This window comes from Perca fluviatilis, chromosome 11 (genome assembly GCF_010015445.1).
Source record: "Perca fluviatilis chromosome 11, GENO_Pfluv_1.0, whole genome shotgun sequence".
Taxonomy (NCBI): Eukaryota; Metazoa; Chordata; class Actinopteri; order Perciformes; family Percidae; genus Perca; species Perca fluviatilis.
Genome location: NC_053122.1, coordinates 15462690 through 15479168, shown reverse-complemented (window position 1 = coordinate 15479168; position 16479 = coordinate 15462690). Strand labels below are relative to the sequence as shown.

At 38.3% G+C, this 16479-nt stretch overlaps 1 protein-coding gene across 1 annotated transcript; it reads right to left on the bottom strand.

Moving 5' to 3' along the window:
* Positions 1-706: 706 nt before the first annotated feature.
* Positions 707-6467, bottom strand: asip2b (agouti signaling protein, nonagouti homolog (mouse) 2b). Its single transcript, XM_039814715.1, has 4 exons — positions 6349-6467; positions 6133-6249; positions 2031-2104; positions 707-1592 (listed from the first exon to the last, which is right to left on the bottom strand). The coding sequence occupies exons 2-4, from the start codon at positions 6233-6235 to the stop codon at positions 1425-1427; spliced, it is 345 nt and encodes a 114-aa protein (XP_039670649.1). The 5' UTR covers positions 6236-6249; positions 6349-6467; the 3' UTR covers positions 707-1424.
* Positions 6468-16479: the final 10012 nt, after the last annotated feature.

Below are 16479 nucleotides of genomic sequence, written 5' to 3'. Positions count from 1 at the left end.
TATTTTTGATTTGAGCACTGTGACATAATCAGACACAGTACATGCGTTCAGCTCTCTGTAATTATATGGGTTGCTCCATCGTGGAGACATTACTGGAATTTTAAAATGACTTTTTTTATTAACACTTCACTCTTTGTTGTCTTAAACTCCTTTATGGTCATGGCTTTACATACTGAACATTTGATTCAAAATCAGAATCAGAAATACTTTAATAATCCCAGGGGTAAATTATTTCATTATTTTGATTAATCAATACATACAAGCTACTGTTATATATAATTAAGTGTGCATCCACCAGAAGTGGAGCAGACAGTGTCCCAGACAAAGTAATACAGTACTGTATGTGGATTGCCAGGCAAGGATTTAAGAGATGCAAAACTGCTTTATTTTCGAATTCCCAAACTAATATCAACATGTGTGTATGCACATTCTTCATGGATACACAGTTGGCCCCCTACACATAAGATTTTTCTTCATTATCTTTTGACTTTCCACATTAGCGTCCTGGAAAATAATACAAAGCAGCTTAAGTCCCTATTTATCCACAAGACAGCAGCAGCTGCCAACAAACATTTGCAATAACTACTTTGTTTTGTATTGTTTTGATGCTGTGTCTCATATTTCCTAAATTCAACATGGTTTCCTCCTATAAATCCACATATAAGCGACTTGTTATTCTACATTTAAACAAACAATAAGGAAAAGCACAAAAACAAGGATAATATAGGCTTATGATATATTTATTCAATAGCAAAAGTTTAACTCATAAATCCACATGTGAATAATTAATAATTCCACATTTCAGGACTTAAATGTGTTCTCCAAGTCATATTTCTTTTACATAGGAAAGGAACAATCTGTTTTTTAACCGTTGATGGCTCAAAACATATGATTTTGCTTTATTTATTTCCACATTTAGTCTGTACGGTAGTAAGGTTAAAAAAATAAATCTAAACCTGGTTATTATAGGTTACCATATGCTTAGTATGGCAGGAGAGCAGAAGTGATAAAGATATTCAAAAGCAGCAATAGCGCGAAATAACCAAGGCACAACACACAGTTTACACGTTGATTGTCTACATACATGAAAAAGCATATGTCACCCATATGTTGTTACACATGTTGGGTGTTTGGATATTATGTAAACATTTATGTGAGTATTTCTTATTCAAGCCTCAGAAGACAGAAAAATACAGGCTTCACCCTTTCATTTCCATGTCCCCGTCCATCACTCAAGTGTTGAAGCCACAGACAATGGAAATACTTAAATTTTTTCATGATTTTTCAAATGTTTCTAATATTCTCTGAGCTGCACCCACAGGCTAGAAGGCAGTGTATATGTATTTGTATGCGTATATATGTCTATCACTGTATATGTCCTGGTGCTGGGCTTTGTCTGTGCACGTGTGGGTTTTGTGCTCCATCTACGTCTTCTTTAAGCACAGCGGGTTCATCCTCCAGCAATGACAGATGGTGTTGAAGAGTCGACAGCGGCAGGAGGCGCAGGGGTCGCAGCACAGGACGTGGGCGGAGCAGCTTTCCATCAGGCGGCCGCAGCGACGTGCTGGGGACATTAGGTTTGACTTGTGTTTCTGAAACAAGAGAAATAATTTAGATAAAGTGTCTCACAACAAAATGGAAAAAATAGTTCAAATCCCCGTGGACCCTTGGGATTCACACATGTGCAACAAATACTAAAACTTTACAATGCCCTAAAGATTGAGCCTTGTCCTTTAAAGATGCAGTAAGTGATTTTGCGCAAAGATTGTTGATATTTGAACTCAACTGCCAAACAAATACAATTCCCCCTTTGGCAGCTCCACCCCCCAGATTCACGGACAGATAACTAACTACCTGGCAGCTGGCACATTCAACTATTAACCTCACTTACTATACCTTTAAAGCATTCATGAGCATGCCTTACTGAAATGTTAGTGACCATATAGTGGTATTATAGACATATGTGTATATATGTGTATATATATATATAGACATACAAAGGCAGCTTAAGAGGAGCAAAGAAAGCTTACAGTAGTGTTACTTTCCTGTGGCGGAGAAATCTTTCTCCTTGCAAACAGTTGTCTGGCCTTCGCTTGGCTCCAAACTAGAGTTGGAAATAACAGAAGAATCAATGTTTACTGTTAAAAACACTCATTAAACATGGCTTTTTATAATGACTCAGTTTCCATGAAAAAACCCTCACCACACTCTTGAGACCTGCTATATTCTGGTCTCACACCAAACAACAAGCTTCTTGTTTATTCTCCTCTCTTTGTACTGTCAGGTCAGCACTTTGCCTCAGAATAGAAGTAAACATGTATTAAATACTATGAGATCATATGTACCAGATGGGTGTTCTGGTTCCACCCTGGGGTCTTCCTCCAGTCAAACATACCAGGGCATCTTTTTTGACATGGAAAAGTTGACTAGAGTGCTTTTGCAGTAAAAAAGAAGAAGCTGGCAGCGTTTTGGTTCCAAAAAGCAGCCGAGAGAATTACTGAACTTGTTGGGTCTTTGTAAATTATAGTGTGGTCTAGACCTACTCTATCTGTAAAGTGTTTCGAGATAACTCTTGTTAGGATTTGATTTTATAAATAAAATTGAATTGAATTGAATTGAATTGAGAGCGTCTTTTGTTGCTATAACAACAGCTGGTGCTACAGTATCCCAGAGCGCTATTTGGAGCGGTGCTAATAGTGCGTTCCATTTACCTCGGAACTCGGAACTCGGAAGCCGGAGCTGGGAATGACGTCACACCCGAGTTGAATACGGTATGTTCCATTTACCAGTCGGATTTTCATTGTTTTCATTAGCTCTAGCCCAGTTAGCCATTGTTAGCAATACCAGTTGATAAAAACGCAGTACAGCGTTTTTTTGTGCATACAAACAGCGTAACACAGATAGAAGTTGAACATGCCTGTGTGAACGACTGATTTAGTGAGACACAAATAAGACAGAAGTGCTTATAACTTTATGTTACTACAGCTTTCACAACTGTCGATATGCCCTGAGCTGCAGAAAAAAGGGCTTTTTTGAAAACACGGTTTACTCCATAGGATTATAATGTAAAACAGACGCTGGCATCTTAAAAAAAGACAAGGGCCTTACTGGCTACTTTAAATGTGATGGTTCACTAGTTCTACCCTGAGCTTCTTGGATGTCCAAGAGCTTCTCCCTGTCCTCTGGGAATCCGCATCTTATTGTGGTGAATGGGTTTGTGTGTCCCTGGGAGCTGTATTGTCGGGTGCACTAGCTTCAAGAACCAGTCTGACCCCCGGGACCCCCTCCTGGAGCCAGTGCTAGCACCCATGGGGCAAGGTTGGGGTTGCCACCATATGGGCTCACCACCCACAAGGAGGGGGGTAAAGGTTCAGTGCATTGCCAGAGAACTTGGCGTGCTAACACCTGTTTACATAAACTGGATTTTAGTGTGTGGAATTTATAGCTATAGAGTCTGTGCTTTCTTGACTTCTTTCTTTGGTTTATGGCCATCCTGATTTAACTACTGGAAAGAGTTCTCAACACTTATCAAATATTACTAGAGAAGCGGTTGTATGTAAATGTAATTACTGTTTTCTTTTTGATCCCTCCTTCATCCTGTCTTTCTGCATAATTTGTCATTCTGTTGGCAGGAGGATGTTTAATCAACTGGAAGTCTACATCTCCCTCACATTCTTGCTAGAATAACAGTGAGAATCAAATGGAAACTATTAAGCTCACATTAAAAGACTCATCAAATAAGTTTGGGAGGAAGTGATATCCATGTTTCAGTATGTTAAAAGAGTTATATTTTCAGTTGACAGCTCTGCTGTTTCAGGTTTTTTGTGATGTTTATGGTACTGTTCAAGTATATCTGTACAACTTACTACTGCTATTACATAAATATCTCAACAACCAGTGGATGGATTTCCATGACATTTTGTCCAGAGACATCCATGACCCCCAGAGGATGAATACTAATGACTTTGGTGACCTCAGACTTTTCCTCTAGTGCCACCAGCAGGTTAACATTTGTGTTTTTGGGTAAAATGTCTCAATAACTGTTGGATTGATTGCCATGAAGTTTGGTACAGACATCAATGTTGCTAAATAGGAGTTGTAATAACTTGGTGATCCTGACTTTTCATCTAGCGCTATCATCTGGTCAAAATTATTATAATTTATCCAATATTTTGGTTTAGGACTAAATACCTGCAGAACATTCCCATCAGCCTCAACCAGTGTAGGAAATAAAAAAATGTGGGGGGCAACTTGCCCTCACTAAAGAAATCTGTCTTAAAAATCGGGCCATTTACAAAATATTTACTTGATATACAGTATATTATTTAATTAGCACATAAAGTTGCTGTTTTATATGTAAAATGAGCCCTGATTAAAATGCATACAGTATTAACCACCACCGCTATTGCTATTAGTGCATTGGCCTCAACTGTACTTTGTGTTTAGTGCTAATTAGCAAATGTTAGCCTTCTAAACTAAGGTGGTTCTCAACCTTTTCGAGTTGCGACCCCCCAGAATAATGAGGTTGGTCTGAGTGATTACTGTGAATGCTCTGATTAATACAGGTAAACAAATAATGCTTCGCTTTAATGAGGTTTACTTTTAGCAGTTAGCACATAGCCTTGTCCAGTGTGCTCCAGGGTCTTTGGATTTTTATTCATTTTTTGGGGGCATTTTTAGACCTTTATTTACAGAGGACAGCTGAAGACATGAAAGGGGAGAGAGAGGGGGAATGACATGCAACAAAGGGCCGCAGGTCGAGTCGAACCCACAGCCGCTGCATCGAGTAGTAAACCTCTGTCGCCTGCTCTACCAGGTGAGCTACCCAGGATTCCTGTGGATTTTTGATGTGTTTGTGGCTTTTTCTCTCAAAAAAGTTACGTAAAAAAAAAAAAAACTGTAAACAAACGTTTTCCACATCACAGAATTTCCAATCTCAGGACTGGAACATGCTATCAACAATAACAACCTTTATTTATGAAGCACTTTTCAAAACAAGTTGCAGTTTTAAACAGGTGTGTTGGACATGGTTATGAGTCTGGCTGCGACTTTTTGAATCAACTGAAGTTTATTGAGGTTTTGTTGTGTGAGGCATGAGAAGAGTGCATTGCAGTAATCTAACCAGGATGACATTATCACATCATCGTCAAATTGATTGGCAGGTTTTTTTTAATGCACCAACTGACAATAAAATCAAAGTTGTTATTGTTTCTGATGATGTTAAATTTTTGTCAACACTATTTTTGCAGCAGTAAATACACAAGAATATACACAAGAAAATGTTGTTAAGTCCAATTCTTGTTAATATACTTTTAGTTTTTATGGTCAAATTTTATGGATTTGGCATTTAGGTGTGAAGGACTCAGCATATAACGGGCTCTCTGTTCCAGGACCAGTAGGCTCATGAACAGCTTCTCCACTCTGTACATCACTCTGCACTTTACTGCTTTTTGCACTTCTGGTTAGATGCTAAACTGCAATTTGTTGTCCCTGTACCCTTTGCAATGACAATAAAGTTGAATCGAATCTTAACACATCCTGCTCACTCTGTTGCAAATCTACCATCAAAGAACTGAATTAAACCAAAATTAAACCAAAGTTTGCACAAATTAAAGCTGTCACAAGCTCAAAATCAGACTAGCCTACTGGGATGATTTGTCAGCTGTCCAAAACGTTTTAGCTTCAGAAATTATAAGATCACCAGGGGATTGGTATAATACAATAATATGCAGGATTGGTTAAAAGACAAAGATAATACTTTAAAATTGAAGACATGTTCTAAATGTTTCATTTTTAATTAATCAGACCTTTTCTTATAATTACATTTTTTTAAATAAAAGAACAATTCTAAATACAAACTAAACCATGATCAAATACGTAACATCTGTCTCTCCTCCTTACAAATATATTAATTTCATACTTTTGACCAACGTTACTTTGTAAAACAATTTAAAGACTAAATGCATTTTATAAGGGCTGCATCATTTTCGTTTAGTGTAGCATTAAAACGACTTTTGAATGGCTCACAATCACAGCACAACAAAAAAACTAATAAAATCCACTTATGTGATTTAAAAAAACATTATTAAAAAAAAGAAAAAAAAAAAGAAAAAGAGGAGGTTAAATCCTTACCTGTGTCATTCTCAGTCTTCCTCACATCTTTCTTCGTGTCCTCTGCCCAGGAAAGCGGGAAGGCAAGCAGGAAGAAGCACAACCAGTGGTTGATCGTCCTCATAATGATGATGAGATCTGTTGATGACACGGTAAACATCAGTCTCTCATACCTTAATTACATAAATCTCAGACTGTCCGGTGCATATGGGGGATAATAATCTAGGAATTACGTACTTATTCTCCTTTAAACCCCTCACTTCAGCTCTAAACCCCTCACTTCAGCTCCCTCGTGCTTCTTTCTGGTTGTGAGGAGGTATCTCTGCCTCCAACAGAGTGGATGACAAACGACCAGGAGCGAAACACGGCGCCCCCTCGTGACGGGCTCGACGCACGACAGGAGATGTTTGTTGCCTTGGCAACAGAAAACAGATCAGTCTCAGAGGCATAGACATAGGACCATAGGACATACTGTCTATGATAGACAGTAGGCGGAGGTAGGCCATATACTGTCTATGAGGTAGGCCCATCATTGACATAATGGACCAATAGACTTTGCTCTGGACGGAGACCAGTGAAGGCCATTGACATATATGGTGAAGGCTATTAGTAGAAGCACTTTTCCGGTGATCTCTTGCTTTACTGCGCAGCCTCCAACTGACAGAGACAACGTAAATGTCACGTAAGCAACGTGTCTGAAAGTTGTAAGTTTTCTGCTAGCTGTGCCAAGAGAAATCTCAATCATTCCCAATCTTACAGAGACGGAGAGCGTAGGTATATGTAAGGAGATAACATAAGCACAGGCTAATTATTGCTAACTAACATTCTAGTTAACATTAGTAATTAAACCTAAACAGCTAATGTAAGAAACTGCCTGCGAGCTTCTCCTGTACTATACGGTAATTCCTCTACTATGCGACAGTAAGTCACTTGGTTATGACACAATCGTTAGCCTATTTTTACAAAAACGTCTACTGCAGAGCCATAACGTGAGGTACAAGGTAATGGAGCCTTTTATACATTGTCGTGTTTCTTTAGAAATAAACAATGGACAAATAGAGTCTTTAAACACTTCAGATGTAAAGTTATTCGCTGTCAAAGTGGCGTCAAAATGAATGGCAGTCATTGGAATGCTAACAGAAGGTGATGGCTTGGTAGCATCAAAATGGCACCATAGGAGCTACACGTTCCAGGGAGAGGCTTACCCCCTTGATAGATATAGCCTACATGTATCTATGGGCCTATGCAATGTTATAGCTTGTTTTTTTCCTCCCCTTCTTCGACATGAACTGCTAACACTAACAGGACCAGCCAACGATGGAGCGTTACATATATTCACTTAAGTAGCCTACTTAATATGTAGCTACTGTACTTTAAAAAAAATTGTTTGTACTTTACTCAGATCTTTTTTAGGTGTGGGCTGCAGCGCTTTGAGAATGTTTTTGTAATATATTGCACTGTAGCTGTATATCAGGGGTTAATCATGGAATTAATGCATAGACATATAGTGATATAGAAAGGCTCCAAAACATCTCGATCGCCCCCTGGTGGCTGGCTGCAGTATAGGTCATAAGCACCGGCCCCTCCACGTTAGCAGAAGGGACAAAAAAAAAAATCTAAGTAGCCTACATGTCAAATAATCTTTTCACAAAGATGCTTTCTGTTATTTTAGGTAGTTCTTATCGCGCTGTTTGTTTGTTGCTGAAGTGTAAAATTTTTCCCAGTCAATACTTCGCAGACTCTAGCTCCAAAATTACAAGATGGCCGTTCCCATATCCGGGATATTTTGGCTTCACTTTTGTACAGTGGGAGGAAGTGGAGACGCAACGGCCATCCTTATTTATGTACAGTGACTCTATGCTACAGTATAAAGGTCTACTGTAGCCTACACATGTTCATCATTTTATATGCACAGCAACACAACATCTTACACCGTAGTAGGCTATCTATAGCCATTTGGGGGACTCTTAGTTGGGGGACCCAGACCTTGCTTATAGGGAATGGGAATCGCAGAGCATTCTCGGCTGGGGTGGCATAGCTACATTAACTGTCATTATCCAATCACCGGCCTAGTCATCTGTCATCTATCAGTCATTCATCATCAGAAATGTATAAGTAAGCATAAAAGACAAATGCCCATATAAAGAGAAGCTCTCGCCAGAGGCAAAAGGAGATATATATAGAAATTGAAGTTACTTAATGATATTTAATTATCGATCCTTAAGGACCTTGACAGCTTGCCACCGTCTAAAAATATGTTTTAGCAGAATTAAACGAGTACTCCACTGCACTCGTTTTTGTCAAAGCCTACAGAGCAACACGATTGCAATTCGACAATTAGGTTGGAGATTCGGGTGTGTTATGCTAGAGGCAGCTAAAGTAACCTCGAGCCGCTAGCCTCAAGTAGAGATGAGAAGCGGACTACGGAGCTCTGGTATAGTTTAGGAGTACCTCTTTAACATAACATCTGATATAACATGTTCAAACAAGACTGTATGAAATAAATATAAACTCTAACCAAAAGAGAAAATGGATACTGTGGTGAAATAGTAATATAGGCTACAGTTTTAGTCCGTTTAACTCAATGTTTATCCAGTTTTGTTCCACCAGTGAGTAAACTCACAATTCAGCTTGAGGCAGCAATGTTGCCATGGTTACCTACAGATTCCATGGCTGGCCTTGGCCGTGTTTTGCGCCCTGTGTGCATGAATGGAGGGCATTTCTCACAGATATTTAGAGCTACTGTACAAAAAGCTCTAAAGGAGTCAATACAATTTTAAATGTCATGACAGCAGAATAAGGCCCACTGTGAAATGATCCTGAAATAAAATAAAAGGAACTGGAACATTAAGGACCCTGAATATTTAGGCTGAATATTTATAGAATATTTAATATAATCATGTTTTTGCACAGTAGCCTATTATTTTCATTTTGTATATTCAGTCCTTATTTTCTGTTGATTGTTGGAACAAAGAGGAAAGTTTTTAATGACGCTCTTTGGTGTGTTGTGGAAATACAAATAGAAGCTTCAGATGGCTTAAGTAGAGAGAGAGAGAGAGAGAACTCAACAACCATGCAAGAGCGGTTTCTGCTTTTCTTCCAGCTTTGTTGATGAGCCAGCAAATAGAGATGAGTGGAAATTCTTTACAGGCACTGTATGTCTGTTTCCGCTCCTTGCTGAGGGGATATCAGGCCTTGCAGCTAAGTAGGGATAATAACGCCCTGGTTCCACCTACAGTTATGACTGAGGAAAGAGATTGCCCCCGGTACAGAATCACTACACAACAGATCCGTCATTGTCTGTCCATTGGCATGAACTGGCAAAGAATGGCATCATGCCTTAATAAGCCATCATACATAATACAGACACTGACAGTACCTTGGCATTCAACCCCTTGAATATACAACTATGGGTGTATCAGAAAAAAATTCAGCCAATAGCATTGCTCCGCTGGGCCTTCATTTGAATATTAACTTAGCCACAGACAACTTTTTGGCTCACACACACACACACACACACACACACACTACTTTTCGGCGCATGTGCAAACACAACTTTTTAGCTCACACACAAACAACTTTTCAGCTCACACACACAACTTTTTGCAAGAAAAAGTAGGGTGTGTGCAAGGTGAAAGTGCATGCATTCTTGATATATGGCCTAAATGGCACCTCATAAGGGTCACTGTGACCTCATGTCAGTCCCATTCTCATGAACGCAAAATCTAGGGAATGCCTTTAGAGCAGAGGTCTTCAAAAATTTTTAGGCCAAGGACCCCTTAGCAAGGGCACCCCACTACATTTTGTATAAATTTGAGTTGCGTATTAAACTGGGCCTGGGCCAACGTGGGTGGCCTAAAGCCTTTTTTTAAGTAATTCAACAATAACTTAATAAATTAATCTTGGAGCACTGCCCTACTCATTTTCTTTACGGAAGGTTGAGGTAGGGGAGATGGAAAAAAAGCTCTTACAGCTAGACTGCTCTAAGGGCCCTGGGTTAGATGGGTTATCCCCTCGGTTTTTACGAGATGCCGTTGCCCAAATAGCCCCTTACATCTCCCATATTTTTAACCTGTCTGTTGAATCGGGTGTTTTCCCAAATGACCTCAAGAGGGCCAAGGTAGTTCCCTTTTTAAAAAGGGAAACAGCCATGATCCTGGTAACTACAGACCAGTCTCTGTTTTGTGCACACTCTCAAAAATTTTTGAAAAGTTGGTTAATGAGCAATTCAATGAATACATGAATAAAAACAACTTCATGTTTAAATTTCAACCCGGATTCAGGAAGTCACATTCTACTGAATCATGCCTATTGTATTTATCCGACATCATACGCAGGGAAATAGATTATGGAAATCTCTGAGGTATGGTGTTATTGGATTTTCAAAAAGCATTTGATACGGTGAATCATGACAGACTGATTGCCAAACTTGAGGCCTTAGGGGCAGACAGCCCCACTTGTAGGTGGTTTGGGTCTTACCTATCAGGGAGGGAAGAAGTGGTGGTCTCAGGGGGAATGCTGTCTGACCCTAGTGTAGTTGAATGCGGTGTTCCACAAGGAGGCATTCTCGGACCGTCCTTATTCTTAACATACATTAATGATATGGCAGACTCCTGTTCATGTGAATTGTTTTTGTACGCTGAATACTCTGCACTTTTAATGTCTCATAAACAACTATCAACACTAGAGAGTACACTGAGCTCTGAGCTTTCGTCTGTAAACAACTGGCTGATTGACAATATGCTGTCCCTACATTTTGGCAAGACAGATGCTATCTTGTTCGGTTCAAAATACAGATTGAGTAGATGCTCGGAATTTAGGGTCAGTTTGAATAACGTTGTGGTCAGTACAAAAATGTCAGTAAAATACCTGGGTTGCATCCTAGAAAACAACTTGGATGGCAGGAATATGGCCAACAAGGTTTTGAGTAAAGTCACGGGGCTCACAAAGTTTTTAGCCAGAAACTCAAACTAACAACATTTTTAGAAAGGTCAACAATGATCATATAGGCAAACGCCTTAATTTTACCACTTTGAATTTGCATGTACCTCCTGGTTTGAAGGCCTAACAAACCAACTTAAAGGGAGGCTGCAAACAGCACAGAATGAATGAATAAGAGTAATTCTGAACTTGGGCCATAGATCGCATATAGGTAGGTCACAATTTGTTGAGCTCAACTGGCTCCCTGTGGAGTCTCAGGTTACTATGTTAAGACTGACCATGATCCATAAAATATTGTTTGGTAGTGTCCCAATTTTTTTGTCGTGTCTTATAACTAAGGTAAAGGACACACAAAATATTTATACTCGTGGCAGCATATCTGACCTGTGTCCTTTTTTTAAGACAGTGTTAGGGAAAGGAACCTTTGCCTATATAGGGGCAGTTCAGTGGAACAAGTTAGATCGTTATATTAAAGTCATTTCCAGCCTGAACTCTTTCAAAAAGAGATCAAAGGGCAAGTTACCATTTTTATTTTACAATTAAATACAAAAATTAAAAAAACTTGGTGGCCCTCTGCAGTAACTCTGAGGACTGCTTTAGAGAATCTCTTAAAATTTGGCACAAACAAGTATTAACTGATTCGATTTTGGAGGTCAAAGGTCACTGTGACCTCACAAAACGCGTTTGTGGCCATAACTCCGGGTTTCCTATGCTAATTATGACAACATTTCACACAAATGTCTAATAGGATAAAATGATGAAGTGATGACAAGTTCACTGTTCAAAATTTTCTGGACATTATTCAACGACGCCATAACTCAGGAAGAGAATGGGAGACATTTGGTCGGATACTGAATTGATGACGCTATCTTCAAATTGTGGTGATTGTATAGATCTTCTGTGCTGCCAGGTTGAAGATGTGTTTGAAGCATCCACATTTCATAAAAAAATATAATACCTTTATTTAAAGTGCTTCAAAGTCTTTACTGTATATATTATCTGGACAGACATGGATGTAAACTGCAACTTGGCTGGTTGGCAAAGGCATACAACCGCAAGGCGGTAATTCTAGTTAGATTTTATTTTAAACTGACTAATTAATACTGACCCTATTCTGTATGTGTATTTGTCTTACGTTTACTATAAACTTAAACAAAATTAGCTTAATTATCTTCTGATTTAGATACCTTACAAAAATGGTGGTTTTCAAAATATTGCACTCAAAGAAGAATGTGAGAAAAAGTCCCATGTATGTGTTTACTGTAGTTATCAGCATAAAAAAGATACAATCCAAAAAATGCATAGATAATAAGAGGTGTGGAAAGATACAATCAAAAAAATGCATAGCTAATAAGAGCCTGTGGATGGAAAATATGGGAAAAGGTCATAAACATGGGCTGTATAATGTAAAATATTTGTTTTTGTAAGCCTGTACAGTTGATAGTGTTAAACATTGGACTATCACAACCCCTTGGGTACAGCTTTGAAACACAACCAAGTACAATAAGCCATACTATTGGCATATGGTTGATTTTGTAGCTGTAGTGCGAGTTTCCAATACTTTTTTGACAGCTCCTCATATGGGACACATTATTATTTTTTTCTGATGTTGATGAAAAAGGAGGTCAGGTTCAGGTTTATATTAACACACAGTTAAACTATTGTATGTCCAAATCTGTAAAGGTTATTTGATGGAATTGAAGGAGTCTCCAAAATGTGAATAATTTGGCATTTTTACTGGGTACTCACCTTCTGACAGGAGAATTCACGTAAAATATAAAAACAAACAGTAGGGACAAGTTGGATCCACTTCTTATGTAATCCACCCTTCATCAGATTGAGAACCTAAATGAAAGGTCAAAATAGCTGAATGTTCCCTTTGTCTAAAATATTTGATTAAACTTCTTCTAATCTTCCTGGTGAGTCCTTTCACAGCTGGTGATTTTATGCACTCCTTTGAAATGTGTAGATCTATGGTGTAGATACAATAACCTACTTTAACACACTCAAACTAGGACAGAAACAGTCAAGAACATATAGTCCCATGATCCTTTGCACTGCAGTGTAGAACAGTCAACACAATGGCGTCCTGCCAGCCATTACAATATTAATGTTACAAGAAGTATTTGATATCTTGTCATGTTGATAACTTATTCAGGATAGTACAGTATGTGCTGCAATTAATTATAAACAATGAAACCCTGTGGAGTTATCTGTAAGGGAGGATGTTCCAATGTTTTTTGTTCAGTTGTTTATAAATCTTGGGATTCTGACACTATTTGGGCATTATTTATGGGGATTATCTACTTGTATCTCTGACTTTGGTCAGTTTGTCTTCTCCTCGAAATGTTGTTTTTCTTGTGGAGTGCCAAACTGCTGACAGCAAGGATAACTGTAGGAGACCAATTTAGTGTTTTGGATTTAAAAAAATCTACATTACTGTGTTCCATCATCTTGGTTTTTTCCTCATGCACTAATGTACTGCTGGCAGATAGCTGAGCTTCTCACGGTCTGACCTTGAGTGAGTGTGGAATTCACTTGATAGCAGAACATGCTGGTTCTTTTCCAAGATTGTCACTACTCACTATCAGTATGTGCCCACATCTGTTTACAATGTGTGTATGAGTGCTGTTAAAGACATAATATGTGATCCAGATGTTAACAAACCATCACGATTAAAAGTAAACAGGAGCCTGCTGTCACTCCCAAATGTATAAGTACTAATGAATAAATGAATGGATGAATGAAGGCTTTATTTTGGACATGTAAAAAAAAAATACAATAAAAGCTAAAAGAACAGTACTATATTATTATGACAGATGGACCGACATTAGACCTCTCAATATACGTACATTATTAATGTTTTTTTATGCTGTTAGTGTTTTGCAAGCATAGGTGTGAAGTCCCAAGTCAAGTCCAAGTCCTAAACTTTTTGTTCCAAGTCCTAAATAAGTAATTATTTTTGTCTGCCTTCTAGTCTGCATCGTTCCCTCCTGCTTGTTCAATGCGATTGGCTGCTGTGGGGTTGATTGTTGATTGATTCACTTCACACCTTTTACAACATAATCTTTCATTTTTGGCCATGGGGAGTTATTCCAAGTCAATTGGCTCAAATCCGAGTGAAGTCATGAGTCATTAGTGTCTAAGTGAAAGTCCAGTTGCAAGAATATTTCACTGCTTAGGTGTTTTAAGTGAGGCCAAAGATCATTGATTTTTATGAGCCAACTACAGCTTTTAAAAAAAAACATTTTGAAAATAGTCATTCTGTAAGCCTCTGCAATTTTTTCCCCTTTGACAATGTATGTTTATTTGTTATTGTGCTACATATGTTTATTGCCTTTTATATCATGGTTAGGCAGTGGGAGCAGTTTTTTTTCACGGTCAATTCTCAATTAGTTTTTTTTTTTGGTATTCTATGTTTTCAATTGTACTATACAAATACAATTGTGTACACATGCAATCAGTGTGGCAGTATGAATGCAGCCTGGCCCAGACCTCTGGATGTCCACGTCTGTAATTTGTTCTGTGACACAAATAGAATAAATAAAGTGGCTCTTGTGATAATGAGGCTAGTATGAATGAGGTTTCAGTTGGATGGGACTGAAGCAGTGGTGTAGTCTAATGTATTGCAGTAGGTATACTGTACTGTATAGGTATAGCATATATATATATATATATGGGCCAGGATGGGGGGCATATCATAGTTGGGGGTCTGGGTGTCCTCCCCCAGGAAAATTTTGAGCGTCAAAGACTTAATTTCCTGCATTCTGACACACTTGTATACAACAAATTACAGTGGAAATACCTTTATTTAGCCTATGCGAAGAAAAAAAAACACAGATGACAATTCTGAACTGAAGCTCTGACACACATTCATACACACACACTTCATTCATTAATTGCAACACTGTTAATCACTTTTTGAGAGGTAAACATCTCAGCCCATTATCACGGAGCACCGTGTTCGGGCTTTAGAGTTTTGTCCTTGTGGGTGATGAGAACAGAACATTAAGTTCCCAGCATCTCTTTGATTCAGGTGCAGAGGCTTTATCTTTGAAAACTGCTAATACACTGCCACCTTATGGTCATATTTGTCTATAGCATCAAAACTCTTTAAAATCCATTCAACACATTATGAATGACAAGGTTAATCATTCACATGTCAGGGAAGAAGCAGATTCATTCATAGCAACATAATGCACAGGCACTTTTTGTGAATACAAAGCTGAATAGTTATGGTTGTTATAGACCTGTACATGAAACATGGCAATGACATTGTTAAGGTACTTATTATATCCTCAGAAAATAAATCTATTATTCCCGCTCTCTCTCACACACACACACAGTCACATACAAATAAAAGAAGATACAAAAATTTAAATACTGTCACTGAGCTTGTGCTTGTGTGTCTTTAAAAGGTTGATGCTTCAGAGCAGAATCTGAGAATGTGTCATCATACATTTTCGTTTTTTTTTTTCCTTTTTAAAAAAAATAGATTTCAGGATGCAACAGGGGAATCATTAACGACCTAGACAAGACAGTATAGTCTTGCTGGATCATCAAAATCTGTAGGCACTAGGCACGTTGTGTTAGCTCCACGTAAGCATTAACATGGTTTCTGATTTGTTGACACCCTCTGCTTGACGGGGTTTTCACAGAGGGTTTTCAAAGGGGGCAATGCAAACACGTACTTCAGTGAATCATTTGCTTCAGTGTGTGTCCGGTCCCCCGGCCCCACAGCCACAGGAAGTTTCACCTCCAGTTTCGATAAAGCACAAACAACAAACAAGACATAAAATGATGATACATATAGGCCTACTGTAAACTGATAACACCATAAAGAAGTTACATCATTATAAGAATCGTATGGAAAATTACATTGGCTATTTAATAGAATGGTATTTGGTATTTAATTGTTTCTTCTTCAACAATATAACTATATTGTCCCACAGATTTTTTTGTGACGTTTTTAATTAGGATTTAATAGTTTTGCCATAACCAAGTTTCTGTATAGGACTACACTCTTTAATTATCTATCTATCTATCTATCTATCTATCTATCTATCTATCTATCTATCTATCTTTTTTTGGTACAATGTGAAAAGACGTTTGTACTGTTTTTGTTCCACGTTGTCTTCCTTTTCTCTGTGTGAATTCTAAATTTCTGCGTGGAGCAGGGTGGCTAAAACAAGTGAAACACTCAATTAAACATAGTAGGAAAGCCCCGCGTTTGGGAAAGTCCAGCATGTAAACCCCAACATGAACAGTTGGGTTCAGTTGTTTTGTTCCAACGAAACTGAAACAAAAATGCGAATATGAAGTCTAGATAAACGATGTAGTTATTCAAACAACCTGTAAACACGGCCATAATCATATTTGGGTTTGCTCTTATTTGTAGTTCCTGGTGTTCAGACGGATGTTGAAAAT

Bases quoted from the DNA above. Each gene is read 5' to 3' on its own strand.
- asip2b (XM_039814715.1), bottom strand. From the start codon at position 6,235: ATGAGGACGATCAACCACTGGTTGTGCTTCTTCCTGCTTGCCTTCCCG. The intron at 2,105-6,132 runs GTAAGGATTTAA...TTCCAACTCTAG, and splicing joins GAAGACTGAGAATGACACAG to TTTGGAGCCAAGCGAAGGCC. The intron at 1,593-2,030 runs GTAAGCTTTCTT...CTCTTGTTTCAG, and splicing joins CACAGGAAAGTAACACTACT to AAACACAAGTCAAACCTAAT.